At 52.9% G+C, this 19,405-nt stretch overlaps 1 protein-coding gene across 4 annotated transcripts in view; it reads right to left on the bottom strand.

Annotated features, from left to right (window-relative positions):
- Positions 1-8,378: 8,378 nt before the first annotated feature.
- Positions 8,379-19,405, bottom strand: part of PKNOX2 (PBX/knotted 1 homeobox 2) — a 304,311-nt gene continuing 293,284 nt past the window's right edge. For all 4 annotated transcript variants that reach the window (XM_080816842.1, XM_080816843.1, XM_080816844.1 and 1 more), the window contains 3 exons: positions 12,573-12,649; positions 11,554-11,732; positions 8,379-10,592 (listed from right to left, as the gene is read on the bottom strand). In XM_080816842.1, the coding sequence (XP_080672968.1) occupies positions 10,366-10,592; positions 11,554-11,732; positions 12,573-12,649 (483 nt within the window). In that variant the 3' untranslated portion in view covers positions 8,379-10,365. The remainder of the gene's footprint in view (positions 10,593-11,553; positions 11,733-12,572; positions 12,650-19,405) is intronic.

The raw sequence follows: 19,405 nt of genomic DNA on the forward strand, positions 1-19,405 counted from the left end.
GAGCAGGGGCTGTCCTACCTTGGGGTGAGGGGGGCCCTCCACCTCCAGGGAAGCTGCCCCTGTGCCTACAGGTCTAACTCAGGCATCCACCTAGAGCAGAATGTCTATACCGGTGGAGGCCTGGCTGCTGTTGGGGGGGGGGGGTGTCTGAAACAACCCTAGGTTCCTGTGTACACCCTCAAGGGCCAACACACCGGCATGAGCCCCAGTGCTTTGGCAGAAAGGGATGACTGCAGTTCTGTATACACTGGCTCTGTGGTCAAGGATGCCAAGGGTCACGGTGGGGCGGGGGGGAGGGGGACACCAGGTTATTTGCCGGCTGTGGGGTTTTTCACCCGCCTCAGCAAAAGGGAAGCCGAGAATCCTCCGGAGCTTTCCTTCCTGCCTTGGATTTGTCAGATCTGGGTCAGCCACTCCTTCCCCCCATGCATCTTGCCAGCAGGTGTCTGAGGCAGCAGAGACAAGCTAATCAAAGCTGCTGGCAGTTAAAAATAAATCTCAAGTGTCAGGGATGTGCTCCAGCTAGAGGAGGTGAGCAGGGAAAGGTGGGGACAGTGGTCCCTCTCTTCTCGCCTTTTGTCCCCATTGGCAGTCTTAGTGGGAATGTTCGGTCCCATTGTCATGGTTTTGCACTGTCCTTCCCTCTATCCTCGCTCCCGCTCGGCATGTGGCGTCCAGACCTGCAGCGCTGACAACACGGCGCTGCCCGTGAGAGACAAGCTCTCCAGGCAATCTGTGTTTGCCTCAGGGTCTGGAGAAGCTCTGCGTGGAGGCGGCGGCTGAGCGCAGGTGCGGTTCCAGGTGCACGCGGGTCCCCGCTCCCAGTATTCCCCGCGCCTCGTCCTTCCGGTTGTAGAAGCCCGGAGGCGGCGCCCCGAGGTCGACCGGCCCTTCGGTCTGCGGTCGGCCCTGATGGCCAAACTCAAGTCCATCTCGGCTGGCCGCGCCCAGCGTGAGCACGTGAGCACCGGGGAGCCCCGGCCTGCGGCAGCCTCCCCAGCAGGGGGGGGCGTCGAGGGATCTGTGATTTCACCGAGGTCGAGGTCGGTTCCTTCCAGCGAAAGGCACCCCGCGTGGGTTGGGCCAAGGGTCACGTGACCACGTCCTGGTAAGGACGCTCCAGTCTTCATTTATGTGGGGTCGAAACACAGTGTCGTGCGGACAGACCTGTTTTCCAAACGTTCCCTACCCTTGTCTCTCTTTCGGGAGGGACCCAGATGTGATAGCTCAGCCGGGAAAGCTAACAGGGGAGAGAGTGTGGTGGCCCCGATGTTTGGGGGATACACTGGCTTTGAAAAAGGAAATAGAGCTTTATCTGTTCCGGATGGTCTGGAGGGTGACTCTGTGTCTGGCTGGTGGCCAGGGAAGACGAGATGTGGATGGTCAGGGAGGAGCCATCCTGCGGGTATCTCAGGAGGAACCATGAATCCGGTTCTGATGGGCACGCAGGCCTCCCCGGCCTGCTCCCAGCACCCGCAGGGTCCTGCCTCCTCCTCACCCAGACACCGCGGCACTGGGGGTCTCACCCAAGGCCAAGAGCAGGGAGCACCGGCCTGGCCTGCTGCAGGGGCACAGAATGGGCAGAGGCAGCCCCCGCTTCCCCAGAGGCCAGGAGAGGTGACTCCCACCACGAGCCTCCGTGATTAGCATGCGTGGAGGGCAGAGTAATTAAATGCTGCTCTTGGAGAGAAGACTTGCGTTCTTGATGGCGCCTGATTATTTATTTCCAGAGAGGATGAGCGGATAGTCGCCAGGCTTTCTGTGTGAGCCTCCGCTTTGCTTTCCCTCCCTCCCTTCGGGAGGGAGGGGAAGCAGAGGCCACTCTGCTGACCAGAGAGGTGCCTTGGCTTCATATCAATGCCTTCCTTTGAAAAGAACAATGAGCCACCTTAGCCCACAGCCCAGCAGCTCCACACCCCGCCCAAGCCCTCATGCATATTCATCCTGCTTCAAAGAGCACAGCATGGAATATGCAAATTGGCCAGGCAGGAGCCGGTTGGCATTTTGATAATAGCTTTGTCTGAAAAACCCCAGAGACACACGCACATCTAGTTCCTCTCTCTCCCCCTCTTTCTGTCTCTTGCCCCTACCCTCGTGTCCCCCTCCTCACTCTCCCTTCCCCTCTGCAATCTGTCTGAGAACAGGAAAGTGCATCACACAATCGCAGAAGCCGGTTAGCGAGAGAGCGGGGGTCTGGGTGGGGGTCCTGGTTCTGGTCTGGACTATTTCCACCACATCCTCTCTCCTCACCTCCTCCTCCAACAGAGTCACTTCGGTGTTCTTCCTGGGGAGGGTTGGTTCCTGACCTCACGCACGCAGCGGTCTCTACCACACGTCCAAGCCGCCAGTGACAGGGCAGTTGGCCTGGTTGTTGCCTACTTTATCCCAGTTGGTGGATGGTCAACAGCAGCCTCTTCTCTAGGATGAGCTCTGGGGACCCCTTCTGAAGCACAGCTCCTAGGAAGGTGTGCAGAGGTCCGGTCCCTACCCCCACTCCTTCCGCAGAGGCAGCAGCTTCAAGTGAGGAGCTGCTGGGCTATGGTGTGTGCACTCTGCTGGGGGGGAAGTGGGCTAAGGTTTGCATCCCACATCTTTGAATACTGTGCATGTGGGGTCCTTAGAGGAGAGGAGTGAAGGCAGGTGCAGGGGTGCCGGCACCTCTGAGATTTCAGGGAAGAGGGGAGCATCTGCCTTCGACCCTGGAGTCCAGCCCTGCTCACGCTGCGGCTTAGGAGACAAATCACCTCACAGGAGGAGCTTGGGTTTTGGCATTGGGTTCAAATCCTAGCTCTACTACATATTAGCTTCCTAATTTTTTTTTTTTTAGCTTCCTAATTTTTAAAAAAGATTTATGTATTTGAAAGAGAGCAGGAGCGAGAGCCGGGGGAAGGGCAGAGAGAGAGGGAGAGAAGCGGACTCCGTGCTGAGCATCTAGCCCAACGTGGGGCCCCATTCCCCCAGCTCGAGATTGTGACTGGAGCTGAAACCCAGAGTCAGACGCTCGACCGACTGCACCACCCCGTGTCCTGTGTTACTAAATCCTTTTTGAGCAAATAATTTCCCTGAGCCCCCGTTTCCTCATTTTAAAGATGGGAATACTAATACCGGTATTCTGAATACAGTGTCTTACATATATGCTAAATACTCAATAAATCATACTTTTTACTAGTAAACTTTGAGGAGCAGAGAGAAATGGCTTGGCGCTGTGGCCTTTCTATTGCTGGGGACCTGATCGTGTTTCCAATCCAGTAGGCACAGAGGACCTGAAAACAGAACAAGACTAGGGAGGGAGTGGGCTGTTCCTCTAAAATCAGCCTTTCCCCCCCATCCTCGATCCTCACATAAATCCTGCTTTCTGGCCGCCCAAGGAGCACTGGCACCTGCTGATTCCACGGCCTGTGGCCTCCCGGCTCTCCTGGACAGGCAGACAAAGCAAACAGGCAGGAGCTCAATCATTTTCTGATCTCTCAGCAGGTTCATTCAAGGGGAGTGGTGCAGGAGGGAGGCTGAAAAGTCCAATGTATTTCTGCACTTAGCAAAGGGATTCTATTTTCGCTGCTAAGGAGACAGGTAGAGCGACAGAAGAGGAAACACACAGACCGCCCCAGACACAGAGAAGCCTCACATGCCTTATGATTGAGCCAGACGGGTGGGAACGTGAGGACTAGTTCAAGGGGTTCGAGAAAGGCATTGCGGGTCTCCTAAAATGTTGCTTCCACATGTTCACTAAGCCTCGAAGATGACATTTAAACAGTCTGGAGGGGTTCTGCTTCCTTGGGCCGTCTCCAGAAGGCAGAACTGGGATCCTGGTGAAGGTGGAGGGACTGAGTGGCTCTGGGTAAAATGTAGCCTTTCTGCCTGGGAGGCATGGGGCTCCTGAAGGCTGGGGGTGGGCGGTAAAGGCAGGTGTGCCGTACGCGGGCTTTCTATACGGGGTGAGCAGGTTGTGCTTCCTGACCCTCTCCGGTCTAGGAAACGGTTTTATTGCCTCTCGGCTTGGATCACTGCTCTGGACAAACAGCCCTGGGAGGCGCAATGCTCAGAGCATCAGGCATTTTCTGCTCAGGGCACCTGCTCCCTCAGACCCATTTCTGAACTCAGGCCTGGGTGAGGCAGGGGTTCAGAATGGCTGGCTCCTGTTCACAGTGCAGCCAGCTCGGTCCCAGCCCGGGAGACTCTGGTTTAGCAGAGAACAGAACCTGTGCCTGCAGCCCCAGATGGCTGCCCAGCAGTCCTGGGTGCTCCGGGCCCAGAGCTCCCGGGTGGGGCTGTACGGGAGGCAAACATGCCACTGGCCCTGAGGTGCTGGGAGATTCCAACACGAGAGCCAAGTTAGTCCATCTCCTTCCAAATCGTGACCCCCCCCCCCTTGGATACAGAGTAAGACCCCATCAGGAGGGCAGCAAGAAGGGTGAAGCCCCGCTGGCTGCAGGAAGCCTGGATGGTGATGTCAATCTCAGCTTCTCCAGCGGGGATGGGGGCCGCCCGGAGAAGCAGAGCAGTCCCCCCAGGAGAAGCTGGGGACCCACGTCATCGTCCGCAGGACTAGTTCCATGGACCATCAACTGAGGGGAGCTTAGCGACCATCTCCTCTAACCCTTCAATGTGCAAGCAAGGAAGTTAAATTAGATGGTGCATGTGTGTCTGAGGGAGAGCTGTTAGCAGAGTCTTGACTGAGTCCTGGAGAACCCAGGGCTTTTCCTCACCCCGCAGAGGAGCATGGGAGGCCCGCGGTGGGCGGAGCCGGCCTTAAATGAGTTCCCTGTAATGAAAACTTCGCAATACTATGGGGGAAACCACCACCCTGAAATTCACAAAATAACAGGTGGATGTGAGATGTGCACACCTGACGTGAGTTCTCTGAATAATGCTTGGGTGTAATAAGATGAAAAAAAAAATCTGAAAATGAAAAGGTATAATGAGATATACACAACTGAAGGGAATTGTCTTAAATGGCTGATTGTAATGAGATGTACATAAATTGTAAGGCTTGTAATGAAATGAAAAAAAAAATATTCTTGCCTGATAATACTGGGTGTAATGTCTACACCTGAAATAAGTCGTCTCACCGTGCTGAGTGTAATGAGATGCACATAATTTTAAAGAGTGTAATGAGATGAAAAATAAATCAAACACTTGTCTTAAAATGAAAGATGTACAAAGATGCACACCTGAAGGGCATTGTCCTAAATGGGTTCGCTTTAATGAGATGCATTTAATTTGCAAGGGGGCTAAATGAGATTGGCCCAGAGAGAGGCTGAGAAAAATAAAACCATAAGATATGTACACTTGAAAGCAGTATAATAAAATCTGCCTCATCTGTGGGATGGAAATAAAGATGGCAGAGTGGAAAAGCACAGAACATGGTGCGATTCATCAGCATTCTCTCTGCCAGTCCTCCATGATCCCTCTCCTGTGATGCTTTGCAAAGTTGAACTGTCCTCTGTCCCTTGTATGATATCAGGTACCTAGTAGGCACCTGCGAATCCCACTGGCTGAATAATGGGGTTGTAGTCTATATAGCGAAAGGAAGTTAGAGGGAGCAGCTATAAACAAGTAACTTCTAAAAGGCAACATAAAACTACTTTTTTTTTTTTTTTTTGAGAGGAGAGGGCGGGCGATGGGGAGAAGGAAGAGGCAGAGGGAGGAAGAGAGAGTCTTAAGCAGGTTCCATGCCCAGCATGGAGCCCATCGCAGGGCTGGATCTCACGACCCTGAGATCATGACCTGAGCCAAAGTGGAGAGTTTGCTGCTCAGTTAACCAACTGAGCCACCCAGGCGCCCCAAAAACTACTTTCTGAGAGCAATGTTTCCCAAGGTCCTCAGGCATCTTGCCTTGGAGTCTGGGAAAAAGTTGGTTAGGGGACTGAATCTGCATGTCTAACATGAAACCCTGGTAGATTTTATGCCTCAGGGTTAGCGTTTGCCTGCAGAGGCCGGGTAGGCAGATAACCAGAGTGAAAGATGTCTGATGCGGGACACAGGCACACTCGGCAATGAGAGGTAGGAGTATCTTCCCTTCCACAGATAGGTTCTCTTGGATTTTTTTTCCCCCCCGAAGGCAGAACCTCTTGGACTGTTTTGTCTTCTCATGCTTGATGGAGCAGGGGGTAGAGAGAAATAGTTTCTTTCTTAAAAGCAAGAATGTAGATATTGGAAATAAAGTTAAAAAAAAGGAAAAAAAATAAAAGGGAGTGGGGAGCATAACTAACCCACACACCAACCAAGCAATGACAACTTGATAATACCATGGCAAGTGGGACTCCGTGTCCGTGTTGGGGAGACCGCATGCATAGGCAATGTCGTGATAGCCTGGAGAGTGCGTCCAAAGGGGTAGCAATGATTTGCTCCTGCCCTGCTGTGGCTGTGTAGTAATATAGGTCCCGAGTTGCAATTCTGTAGCTTTTAAATGTTGGTACAAAAAGTTTTAGAAACAATATTGGGCCAAACAAAATATGCCTGGGAGCTGAATTTGACTCACACGCTACATTGGACCTGAGAATCTTGTTTGCAACTCTGAACGATCAAGTTTGAGCTCACTGTCCCAGGATGAGGTCATATTTTAACCATTAGGGGGATGTTACCAGCACACACTCTCAGTATTCTACTAGGATGTGTGAACTCTCTGAAGACAAGAACTTTGTCTTTGCTGATCACAGTTGCAGCCTCTGTATTGGAAGTTGCCTGAGACAGAGTCGGTGCTCAGCAAATACACTTCAGATGAATGAGTGAGTGTGACCAAGCTATTGCCCTCATCTGGCCGTGTTCAAGGCAGCAGAGGGGTCTCTTGGTCGAGGCAGTGTGGTTCTGGCCATTGGCTCCCAGGAGCAGGAACCTTCCAACCTGAAAGGTCTGCCCTGCTGGGATAGGGGTTGGTGCCGGAAGGTGTCCGGTGTGGTTTCCAGGGTCCCGACACCAGCACCCAGACTCGTTCTGCATTGTCCCTTTTCTCTTACTTCCTCGGGGATTGTGGCATTGTGACACATCTTCTCCCTGGGTTGGATAGGGCTTGGTCACCGCGCAGAGAGAGAGGTGGCTGCCTCTTTTATAATACCACCAGCTGCATCTCAAATGATTTGGGAAACCCCTTTTCCATTGGTGGCATGGTTGAAAAGCTGGCAGAACGACTGAGGAAGGGGTGGGGGAGGCTGGGGCAGGCTACTCTGTAGTTTTGTAGAATAGTGTTACGTACAATGTATTCTGTGGAATACCAGTAAAATTGGAATAGATATTACTTGGAAAAAAAAAGGCAAATAAATCTGGAGAACAGGATAAACAAACGGGTTTCTTCCCGCAGGACTCCTCAGAGCCTTTACTATACTAATGTGCCTTATGAAACTCCACCAGCAAAATAGAATATGCAGTTCATCCTAGATTAATTTGGCCATGGATTTTTTTTTCTTTTTTTAATGGCATGTCTTTTTAACCGCATCTTCCTTGGAAAACACTTCTTTGAAAGCCTGCTGGTTTTCCGGCTCTGGGAAGTGGGGCTCTACGGTATCACTGGGTCTTGAGACTTTCTCACTGCCTAGAGGCAGGGTCTCTGTTTGCAGTCTCTCCGGGAAGGACCAGAGGTTTGGGCTCTGTGACAGCAGTGACCTAGGGATCAGGCATCAGGGCTGTGTGCGGGCCCATTTTGCCCATGTGAGCACTCCCTTCCCAGCCTTCAGCCTGGCTGGAGGGTGTCCACATGTAAGTGCAGACTCCCCAGGCTTCGTGAATGTGAGCAAGGAACACCCCCTCCTGCTCCAAAACCGATGCCCTGGACAACTCTGGGCTGAAATTAACGAGAAAGGTTGTACCTAAATTTCCACCTCTCCCCCCCCCCCCCCCAGGAATACAGTGTTGAGCCCTGGGGTTCGGAGGGCAGGCTCATCTCTGGACACAGCTCTAGATTAAAAGCGGCAGTCAGGACTTCCTCTCCTTCCTGATTCCTGGGCCCTGGGTGGACATAGGAGGGCTGGGGGAAGGGCGACGGTGCCACCAGCTTTGAGGATGAAAACCCTTGGAGCCTAGGATGCAGCCTGGAGAAGCAAAGGCCTCTGACGGAGGTAGAGGATGGTGCCACAGGGGACTACATTCTGAGCGCGCCGCTGCTATGGGGGAGAATTGCCAGGAGAGGGCAGTGCAGAGTGTCCTCCGGGCTCCTCTCCCTAATCTCTTTGTCTTTGAGCCAGACACGTATGCAGTGTGTGTGCCAAACGTGGCTGTCTTCTTGCCCAGACAGGTAAACTGAGGTCACTCAGAGAGCCTTCTACCTTGTTGCCTTCCATGGGTAGTCAGTTCAACAAGAGATAGGCTGAGGCCTCCAAATTTTTTCCAGTCCAAGGTCCCACTAACCACTAACCACATAAAAAGAATTGAGCACCAGAATGATGGTAGGTAATAAGATTTACTGAAAACTTCTCGGCCACATTCAGTACTGGTTTGGTGGATACATCAGAAGGAGGTTGCATAACATTAGGCAGGTGAAGGGGCTGGGAAGAGGATGTGTGGACATGTGTGCAGGTGTGCCTGTGCTGGGTGGGTTGCTGTTCGAAGTGGTAGAAAGAGTGAGTGTGTGTGTGTGTGTCTGTGTGTGTGAGAGAGAGAGAGAGAGAAATAGAAGAAAAATGAACCAGAAAAGGAAATGTATTTTATCCCACTGCACATTGCAAAAGTCTCACGCCAAAAAAGCTAGACTTTCCTCTACTTATGGCATCAAAAGGGAGTAAAAAATGATTGGATCACCCAGATTATAAATAAGGTTATTTGTTTCTCAAAAATCCCTATTAAAACATTAAATATCAGCTCTTTTGGGGGAGAAATACATTCATTTCAGGGAGACCTCAGGAGAGCGACCATCCTTTTGCTCCACCCCAACCAGGTGGGGGAGGGGAAGCCCCAGAAGGCCCTGAGGGTCCCCTCAGCTTGAGCCAGGTGGCCACTCGCATCCTGCCACTGAAGGAGATGGCCAATGCACGATTTACAAATGAAACTGCAAGTCCATTAAATTAAATCCAATGGAAAACACACGTGTGAGCAGTCCTGTCATTCACAGCCAAGGGGTGGGAGGGGAGGAGGGGTGCCAATCATAGGGGCCTGGAAGTTGGGGTGGGAGGGTGGGAGTCAGGGCAGGTGGTGGCAAGCCTCCTCCTCGAGGGAGCCCCAGTTCCTCCAGTGCTGTGTGTCATGGTGGGGGGGGGAGATCATCGAGGGGTTTGGGGGTGGGGCACCACTTGGCTCTGGGGCACCATTTCTCTGGGCCCTTGCCCACACTTTGGATACTGATGGGAAGAGGGATGTAGCACCTTCTCCAACCCCTGGCTTCCCACTGGACTGGATGCTTCTTTCCAATGTTTCTTCTGCCTTCTCTGAAGGATAGAATGAAGAGAGAATGGGGGCTGCTCTGCCAGCCCAGGAGCAGGGGGACAGCCATGGGGGGCTGAGGGCCGGGACATCTGAGGAGCTCCATTTGAGGGCTGGAACATCTGGGATAAGACACCATTGTCCTGTTGCTACAGGAGCTGAGTTCTGTGACCACCTAGGGATGGCTGTGGTCCCCAAAGTCACCTTGATATGGCTCCTAGCTCAGGTTCTGCCATCTCCTTGGGTCCTGGAACCAACCCAGGGGAAGGGATTCCTCTTAACGCCCTACAATCCGAGACTTGCCAGCTTACCATTCCTTTCCAGGGGAGAGAGAGAGAGAGAGAGAGAGAGAGAGAAAGGTGGCTGTGGGGGCTCCTGCCCTCTCTTCCAAGTCCATGGTTGTCCGTGCCTGAGACAGGTCCTTGGAGGAATGAGCGAGAGCCCTCGGGGGCCTGGGTCCCACTCCAGTCTGCAAGATGTGATTCCTCAGGGCCTCCCCCTCTGCTATAGCCACTGGTGATGAGTCTGGGCTCCTGCCCTTGGATGTCTGTCGAGGAGCTGAGAACCTCATGGGGGTGGAACCCGGACCCCCTTGGCTCTCCCTTTCCTCCTGACTCTGTCCCTGGCGAGGCTCACTCTGAACAGCACCGATCCGCCTCACAGCGCAGGGCTTGTAAACATCTCAAGTCCTTCAGTATGGGCAGGGGCATGGGTGCCATCTGTCCTCAGGGATTCGTGAGTCCAGCTCTCACTCCTGCCTTTCCGTGTAGGCTGCTTGGCCGGCCCCGCAAACGGAGTCCTCTGCAGGTCTAGGGAAGTGGGGCTGGGGCGCTCACTGAAGCCTGGGAGTTGGGAAGGAGCGGGGGTCTCCTCAGCATTTCTTCAAGCTACTGATTTGGGGAAGCTAGGGCCCAACTTCCTTGGTGCTGCCTGCCCGTGCCCCCCTCCCCCCCACCCTGGAGCCCTCCTGACGACACTCCTGTCCTGCTCGGTGACCAGTGCCATCTGGGCTGCCAACTATTCCAGGGAGTCACTGTGTTCCAAGCCCAGGTCACTGACATTTGTCGTCTGAAGCTCATCAGCCTCCTCCTCCAGCTCCTCTTCCTCCTCCTCTTCCATCTCATCCTCGTCCTCTTCTTCTGTCCCATCCAACGAGTCGTCATGTGCGGCCATCATGGCCTGCTGCATGGCCATGGTGGCATTGTCTGAGGACAGGGACTGCAGGTTGTCCAAGCTGATGGAACCTACGCGAGAGAAGAAGGCAAGGGTCAGGCTCGGGAACCTCGGTGTTGGGTAGAGTGGTGGGGACTGGTTCATGGAGTGGTTGACAGTTCCCAGGTGTGAAGTCGCCCATCCACACGTTTGTCAGCCCCTCCTGGCCCCTTCCCAAGAAGTGGTGCTCCCAAGAAGTGGTGCTTGTATGGACGTTACACACTTGGACTTTCCAACAATTCTGTATGGTGGGAGTTATCGTCCCCATTCTAAAGAGGAAGAAACTGAGTCTCAGATGGTTAAGGCAGCAGCTCAAGGTGACAGTCAGGCATGATGGAGTTGGGATTCTCCCCTTGGTCCGTGTAGCTCAGAATCTGCTACAGCGGACACGGCAACTGCCCAGCACGGAGAACCCGAACGCAGCCGCAGAGATGCACACGGGGGTATGTATGTGCACACGTACACCTCCACTTCCCACACACAGCTGTCTTCACGTGCCAAGCTATAAAATGTCTGGCTCAGTGAATTATTCATTGTGCACCAGGCGACCGGCAATTAGGAAAGTGTATGTGGAGGGTGTGAGGGAGAAGCTGGGAAAACAAAGCTCTTCCTGGCCTCCGTTCACAAGCCAGCTGCCTGCTTCGGTATTTATAGATGGCCCTGGCTCTGGGGGAGCTGGGCAGACACTCACGGGCACGCCGGAACTTCGGGCGGGGGTGGGAGTGAGGAGGGGGCTCTGCTGAGCAGTCACTGACTCAGATGACCACGGACTCCCACTTGTCTTTGTGAGGTTGCTTTTGGGCTTGTGAAAATATATGCAAAAGCATCCCGTTTTTTCAGGCCCGCGCACATCCTTGGAAGGAGAACACGAGTGTGACGGAGCTACCACTGCACATAGGCAGGTGGCTGCTCAGCCCTGGCGTCTTCGTGGAGCCCGTCCAGGAGGTCCGCCCACCAGCGCCAGGCCACCGTTCCCCCGCCCCTGGTTCTTACCATCCGGGTTCGTCCCCGGGGCGCCGCCCTGCTGTTGCAGCACACCCGCAGCAATGGAGTTGGGCCAGAATCTTTGGGTGGGCCGGTGCTGCGACTTGATCTTCTTGGCTTTAGGAGCAGGGTCTGGGTTGCTGGCATCAAGCATGGGCTGCAGGATGCGCCTCCGGGCGTTGATGAACCTGCACAGGGGTAAAGGTAGGGACCTGGTTAGTACCCACCCTGGGGCTGTGGGGTGTGTGCGCGCATGTGCAGGGAGTGAGAGCTGCTTTCAGACTCTCAGCAGTTGATCCACTGTACAGAACAGACTGGGGGCTCGTCTAGGGTGTGAAAGTCCAGCTGGGAGAAGAGCCCCGGGCACTGCAGGGCTCATGGAATCTCCTGGAGCTTGGTTACCACAAAGCAGCAGGGGAGGGACGCATGAGGAGGGTTAGAAATCTCTACTCAGGACTCATCAGGATTGAACAGAGAAAGTAGGGGTCCCCTAAGAAGCACTGAATTCTGACTTCACTCCAGGGCCCAGGGCTCAGATTAGGGGCCCCAAATCTTGGGTCTACCCTCAGCCAACCAGACCTTGCTCTCTGAGATTTCTGTGACAGCTCAGCCAGACACACAGAAGGGGAAAACACGCCTGTGAAGTCAGAAGAGCCAACTCTCCCTCCTCCTTCCCACCCAGGCTTTGCAGAACATTGTAGTTCTTCAGTTCACGGAGGTGGTGGGTAGACCAGATGACCACCGGGCGCTTCTCCAGACCTTGGCTGTCTGCATTCCCGTGTGTGTCTGCCCTGCAGGTGGGGGCCAGGCTTTCCATTCAGCCAGAAGCTTCCAGTGATGTTCCTGACACAATCTCCCAGCAGAGGGCGTTAGGAAGCTGCAGATGAAGCTCTAGGAGGTTGGGTTGATTCTAGCTTTCTGCTTCTAGCCCAAAGGGGAAGACTGCTGTGGTAGAGCGGCTGGGCTAGGCTATCTCTTTGCCCTGCTGGCCCTTGGATCTGAGAGCCTTTGCGCGGGTGATAACTCACCAGTTATTTACTTGCAAGAGGGTGAGGTTTGTCTGGGCCGCAATCTGCCTCTTCTCATCCTCCGTGGGGTAGGGATGCTGAAATGAGAGGTGAAGGGCTAATGCAGGGTGGGCACATGGTGGCCTGGTCCCCTTAGAGACCATGTCTACATCACAGGCGCTATCCTGACCCAGGCAGCCCAGCGGTTTAGGAGCCTAAATCAGGGAAAGTACAATGTTTGTTTCCCAAAAGTAATGGAACTAGGGCCTGGGGGAGGCTGTCCCATTTCTGTGGCTCCACAGCCAGGAACACTGCCCCCCCCCAAGATGGGGGACAACATGGGTTACCCAAGAGTCAGTAGAGCTCAATATTGATAGCTTCCAACGCACTTTCACATCCTTTGTCCTCACAGCCAACCCCCAGCAGGCAGGTCAATCATCGTTAGTATTAGGTTGACAATGGCCCCAAAAGCCTACAGGACTATTAGAAGGTGGTACATGGGGTATCTGAACCAATTCAATTTAAATTGACTGAAATTTACTGAATATCTACTCTGTGCCCAGATTTATGCTGGCATCCCAGGAGACCGAAGATGAATATAATGATAAGTACTAGTTGTAGAATCCTCGGCAACCCAGAAAAGGTTGTCATGCACTTAATTTCATTTAACAAAGCACATTGCTCACATTTGATAAGGCAGGCAGGTTAAGTATTGTTATTCCCACTTTACAGCTGAAGAAACCAAGTAACTTCTCTGGTGTTCCCCCAAGGGAACTCAGTTCTTGTCGTTTGTAAGACTGAGTCCGTGTCTTTGCGGGGGTGAGGGAGGAAGGGGTGTCCCAGGGCACTTCAGTCCCTGCACTGATGACAGCCTTGTCTCCCACTCTTAGACTGTGCTTCATGAGGGCAGAGACCATGTCTTATTAATTCGTCTTATTAATGTATCCCCAGTGCCTTCTACATGCAAATGACATGCAAATGACTCCTGAGTGAAAGAAAGCAGAAACAAAGCAAAGGTTGGGTAGTTTGGGTAATGGGCTCTAGAGAAGGTTAGAAGGAGAAATGGGTTGGCCAGAGTGTGGGGAAGGTTGCACAGGTCACATTAAGAATGGGAAAGTTTTGGGTGGTGGTGGAATAGGGGTCCTTTTGGGTCCCACTGGGTGGTGAGCTGCATGGTAACTGGGTCTCTGCGTCTTTGTGTCTTCTCCAGGTCCCTGCACCCACACCTCGAACCCAGCAGGCATGTGGTGAAGAAGTGATGAGGGTCAGAATGGGTGGGAGCCTTGCCCTGAAGCGAGGGGAGGTCTGTGGACTCCTAGGGCAGAGGGCCAAGCTGTCCAGCCTCCTCTAGCCAGGGATATTCCTTGTGACTGAGGTGGCGTTAGAAAGAGCTGCTTGGGGACGCCTGGGTGGCTCAGTTGGTTGAGCTGCTGCCTTCGGCTCAGGTCATGATCCCAGAGTCCTGGGATCGAGTCCCACATCGGGCTCTTTGCTCGGCAGGGAGCCTGCTTCTCCCTCTGCCTCTGCCTGCCTCTCTGCCTGCTTGTGTGTACTCTCTCTCTCTCTCTGGCAAATAAATAAAATCTTTAAAAAAAAAAAAAGAAAGAAAGAAAGAGCTGCTTGGGCTTTCCAAAGTCCCAGAGACTGGGACTCAGATTCTGGCTTGGTCCCGTTATGCTGTGAGGTCTCAGGCATGTCCCTTAGGCCTACATCATAAAGTCGCCCTAGTGATGAAATGAAATTGTACTCATAACGTGCTCACGAGGAGATGGCTCTTGATGCTATTATTATGGGATGATGTGGGCAAGGTGCTTTAGGCTAAGGAACGAGCGTGAGAGCGACAGCCTTGGAAGTGCTCTCATTATCAGCGACAAAGGCAAGCAACCTCTGCAGCTGGCCCCAGCACCCCCTGACCAAAGCCGTTAGGATCATGTGTTGTTCTAATTCACACCTCTGACCCTGACCACCATGCCAGGGCAGCTGGGCCTTGTGATTCATACATTAAGATTCTAACAAGCAGGAAAACACATCAATGTCACGGGAGCCAATTTCTTCCTAACTGGAAAGGAACAGAGGGAGGCTGGGAGGTGGGATCGCAGGCCCCAAGGGGCAGATGAGCAGGGGCTATCCACTTCTGACACCTTCTGGGGAAGGGGTGGGGCCCAAGCCCTGTTTTCTGGCTCCATGGAGTTCCAATTTCCCTAGCTGTGAGGAGCCAGGCAGCTCCCCGTCTATGGCCACTTGGTCCGTGAACACAGCAAAAATATGGCAACCATCTGGCCTTCCCAGGCTGCACTGGGCCCTTTCGTGCCTTCTTGTCCTCGAATCTGTCATTCCCTCTGCTGCAATGCTCTTCCCCCCACTTTTCCACTGGGTGTGTCTCTGAGCTTCTGGGAAGACCTGCCACAGATCAAATCCTCTGTGAGCCATTTCCCAAGTTCTGGGGCAGAGTCCGTCACGGCTGTGTTTGAGTAACGGCATTCAGCCCACTATATGGTAAGAGGTCTCCCTACAAGACTGGGGAGTTGCTCTCAGGCAGGAACCCGGTCTTAGCAGACATGGGATCTCCAGTGTCCAGCCTAGGTAGAGTAGATGGTCAGTGTGTTGGGTATGGACCATGTGAGGGAACCGACACAAGCAGGAGACAGCCGCCTTATTTCCCCAGCAGAGCGCATGGCTCATCAGCTGACAGCCTCCTGGCTGCTGGCAGGTGGAAGATTCGTGGCTGTGACCGCTCACAGCTTAGAGAGAAGGCTACAGACAAAGGGGAAGAAACCCCCTTTGATGGGCAGTGTGTCTGTTCCCTTGGGTGGTAGACAAGGGTGGGCCGACTGGTCAGGGAGGACTTCCTGAGCGAGGTGGTACTTCAGCCGGCCTTTGAAGAATGGCCAAGCTGTCCCAGCAAAGGTGGGGATGGGCCTTCCAGGCAGGAGCCTTGTGCCAAGACTTACACTGAAGCCAGCCAGACCAAGTCTCTTCCACTCTTAAAGACCTCCAGGGAAGGAAATCCTTCAGCCTCTCCCATGGAGGGATCATGTGTACTCTAAGGAGGCTCCTGGTACAGCCCTTCCTTCTGAGTGGAGGGTATAAATTCAGAGGTTAACGTGCCCCCACTGGATGGAGAGTGTGGGAGGTGGGGTCGGGGAAGGCAGCTGGCTGGCCTCTTATGGAGAGAGAGTTATAAGCCTCTTCTCCTCCCACTGTCCAAATGCCACCACCCATCCCGCCTGCAACCGGCATCTTAGGAGGCACGTGGTGGAGGCTGTGGGGGTGAGTGGCAGCTTTGGCCCGGCTCTGGGGACAGGTGTGTTGGCCAGAACATTCCTGGCACCACATCTGAGTGCTCCTAGGAGCAGTGGAGATTGTACACGCCTCAGAGCAGATGATTCCTGAGGACAGAGTCAAAATAGTCCTGGCCCCTGGACAGACCTCGATTTGGTCAGTGCTCCTTTTAGCACAATTGGAAAGGCTCAGGGCCAAGGACGGGAGGAGGAATCAAGTGAGATCACGGTAAACCATCAAGCCATAGTAGCCACTCTCTGGCCACTATTTGGAAGAGCTCCTCTGGAGTCAGGAGGGAAGCAGGCAGCCGCTCTCTGGAAGCAGATAATCCTTCCAGAACAAGAGATATAGAATGAACCAGAAAATGACAGATCCTTCTCAGGGCGGGCTTGGAGCCTTATATAACTATGCAGAGCTGCCTGGCGGTCAAGTACACGGCCTCAGGAGAGGTCAAGTCCTGCACACACACACCCCCACCGTTCACCAGCTCTGGGAGCTTGGCGATTTGTTGTTCTACATCTCCTATCCTTAGTTTCCTTGGCCTTAAAAGGGAAATAGCAGAACAGCACGTACCTCTTGGGCTTGGGGGCTGATCTAACGAGATAATGCAGGTAAAGTGTGTGTGCCTCACGAACTCCCTCTGGACAATGTAGCAAAGCCTCCCAGACATCACACAGAGCCAACTGTGCAGTCTCTAGAGAAGGGAGCTGCAGCATTTACACAGAGGGGGTGTTTCGTGGTGGCCCAGCTGCCATCAGGAAGTTCCTCTGAATTCTGACCTAAGCTCTTTCTGACACCTTGCTTTGCGGCCTCCTAGCTTAGGTCTCCCCTACCCTAAACTGAAGCTGAAGACATCTTTCAGATGAAGGGTGAGTTCCACCTGGGGAGCTGGCTCTGGAAGAAGTGTGGCCAGGGCTGGTTCCTGGGTCCCCTGCTCCTTCCTTCACCCCGAGCCCACCTGAGACTATCTTTCCTCCTCCTGGTGCAGGCAGGTGACCATGAGGCTGGCCAGTCATGGAGGGATGGGGCACAGGGGAGCAGAAGCCAGCTTTCCTTCCCCCGGGCCCCCACTGCACTAGCATCAATGACAGCCCTCTTCCCTTCTCGCTCCTGACCAACTGTGGGCACGCACCCTGCAGCAGCACCAACTCTGTGGATCTGGCCTTGCTCTGGGAAGGTCAGACACCAACCCGATGGAGGCAGCTGGCATGGTGAGGAGTCCTGAAACAACCACATTTTATCACATCTGAGATGCCATCGATGGCAGGGTGCACCCTGATTTCACAGATGGGAAGTGAGGAAAAAACAAGCCCGTTAGAGCAGAGAGAAACCCAGCAAACCACCAGAGGAACTCTTCTTTCTTATTATCATGCACCTCGTGCAGACCTTCCATTCTTTTATTGCTCCTTTTTACTCCCCTCCCCTTTACAATTGTACCTGCACAGAAAGGTCCAAAGAAAATATATAGTTTTATCTATTATCTATTAATCACAAGTGGGACCACCACCCAGGTCAAAAATAAGATACTACCAGCACCCAAAGCCCTCTTTGTGTCCCTCAAAGATATCCTCCCCGAAAATAACCTGTTTTTTATGATAATTATTTTCTTTTCTCTGTAGTTTTCCTATCTATGTTACATCCTTAAACAATATAGTTTACTTTTCCCTGGTGTTTGGACCCTATATGAATGGAATCCATTAGCACACAGGATTTCACTCTGAAGTATAGGTGTGAGACTAATCTACATTTGTTTGGTGTTTCTGTACCTATTTATTTTCATTGCTGCATAGTTTTCTGTTATAAAAAATTTACCACCTTCCTATTTTCACCCTCCCGCAATCTTGGAACTATTCTTCCTCCCTCTGTTTTCTATTTCAATGCATCCTTCATGCTGTAGCAAGCAATACTGGTCCTTCCCAACCTGCCCCCAGTGCCTTGTGCCCACTGGGACACCTCTCCTATAAGCTGGAGTGCTTACCCCATAGGGTTCCCTATGCTACATGGATGATTTGTTTAGCTGTCACCCCAACCAGATACACTGCATGTTTTTGAGGAAAAGGACCCCCACCTTTCTTTCCACCCCCACCTCATCAGTGCCAAGGAAAATGCCTGGTAAGTGTTCAGTATGTATTCAAGAAATGGATGATCACAGGAACCTAAGTGGGTAACTGGTGGTTGTCATCATTCGCTGTGGGCCTTTGTGAGTGAAGATGAGTGGGACAGGGTGGGGAGCATCAATGAGTCAACTCCCTGGGAATTCTACCTGGAATCAGGCTGCCCTTCTTGCTAAAAGGGACTTTCCTGCAAGTGACTGTTCCATGCATGTTTGTGGGGAAGAGACAGGTCTATGGAGGCACACCAGGCAGCTTTCTAGAGGAGTCTTCAAGGCAGCACAGTAAGAAGGGAGAAAGAACATGAACTCCAGAGCCAGGCTGTCAAGCTTTGAATACTAGTCTCTCACCCTCTCAAGACCTTGAGCTTGTTACTGGGGTTCATCTTCTGTAAAATAGGGAAAATAATTCCACCTACCCTGAGATGGTAATACGGTTTCAATGAGTTAATATCTGAAAGGTGCTTAGAACAGTGCCTGGAACTCTGTGTTTATTCAATAAATCAATACATAACAAATAAAATAAATCTGCTGCATGGCACACGTGGCTCCCTCTCTGTGAAAGCCACAGGTTGTTTTTCTGACAGATGGCGAGAGCCCTCAGCAGCTCCTTCCGCGCATGGAGAGATGCACTCCTTCTTTCAAATGGTTTTATTTCCTGGATTCTGGGACTACTCCAGCTCTGTGCGCATATGATGGGGTGTTTTCCCCTAGTCTCGGTCTTAGGCTTCTTGGGGGGATACTGGAAATTGTAAATCTCTGCTGGCCATTTTTCAGGTAGAATCTTTGAGAGCTGCAGGCCCCTGTGGAGTGTCCTGGGGCTCAGGGCAAGCTAGTGGCCTCCGACACCCCCTGTCTTCTCAGACCAGCTCCATCCAGTCTTGCAACTGACCAGCCAATTGTCAACAAGGCCCTATCTTTGATGGAGACCACCAATCTCCCTCCTTCCCTGGGACTCCCTGCTGCTCAAGCAGTCAGTGTGGCCCACACCCTGGGACTACGGCTTCCAGCACTCTCCATCTGTCCTGGGGAGTTGAGGGCAGCTTCCAGGGGTCTGTTCTCTCTTTGTCCCTGCAGTGAAGGGTAGGTGGGAGAAAACAGTTTCACATCATAGGCAGGAATCCAAGATCTCCCATTTCTCGGGCACAGAAGGGAGAATGCAGCCAAGCCACGGTCAGCCTGACTTCCAGGTCCTGGTGTACCTTCCACCAAAGCTCTACAGGTACAGATGCCTGAGCAGCAGGGGAGAGACAACAGTCGTGGCATGATACAGAGCCACACAGTTCCCCAGGTTCCAGGGAGGAGAAGAAGGGGAGAGGAGTATTTCACGTTCATGACCCTAGGAGGAGGGGTCCGTCTCTTTGGTCAGTGACCATCACGGGCCAGACAAGGCTATTGATAGTCAATCAGGAAAGAATTCTCATCCAGACAACTCATTCTTCTCTTCCCACTCCATCCTAAA

This window comes from Martes martes (assembly GCF_963455335.1).
Source record: "Martes martes genome assembly, chromosome: 10".
Taxonomy (NCBI): domain Eukaryota; kingdom Metazoa; phylum Chordata; class Mammalia; order Carnivora; family Mustelidae; genus Martes; species Martes martes.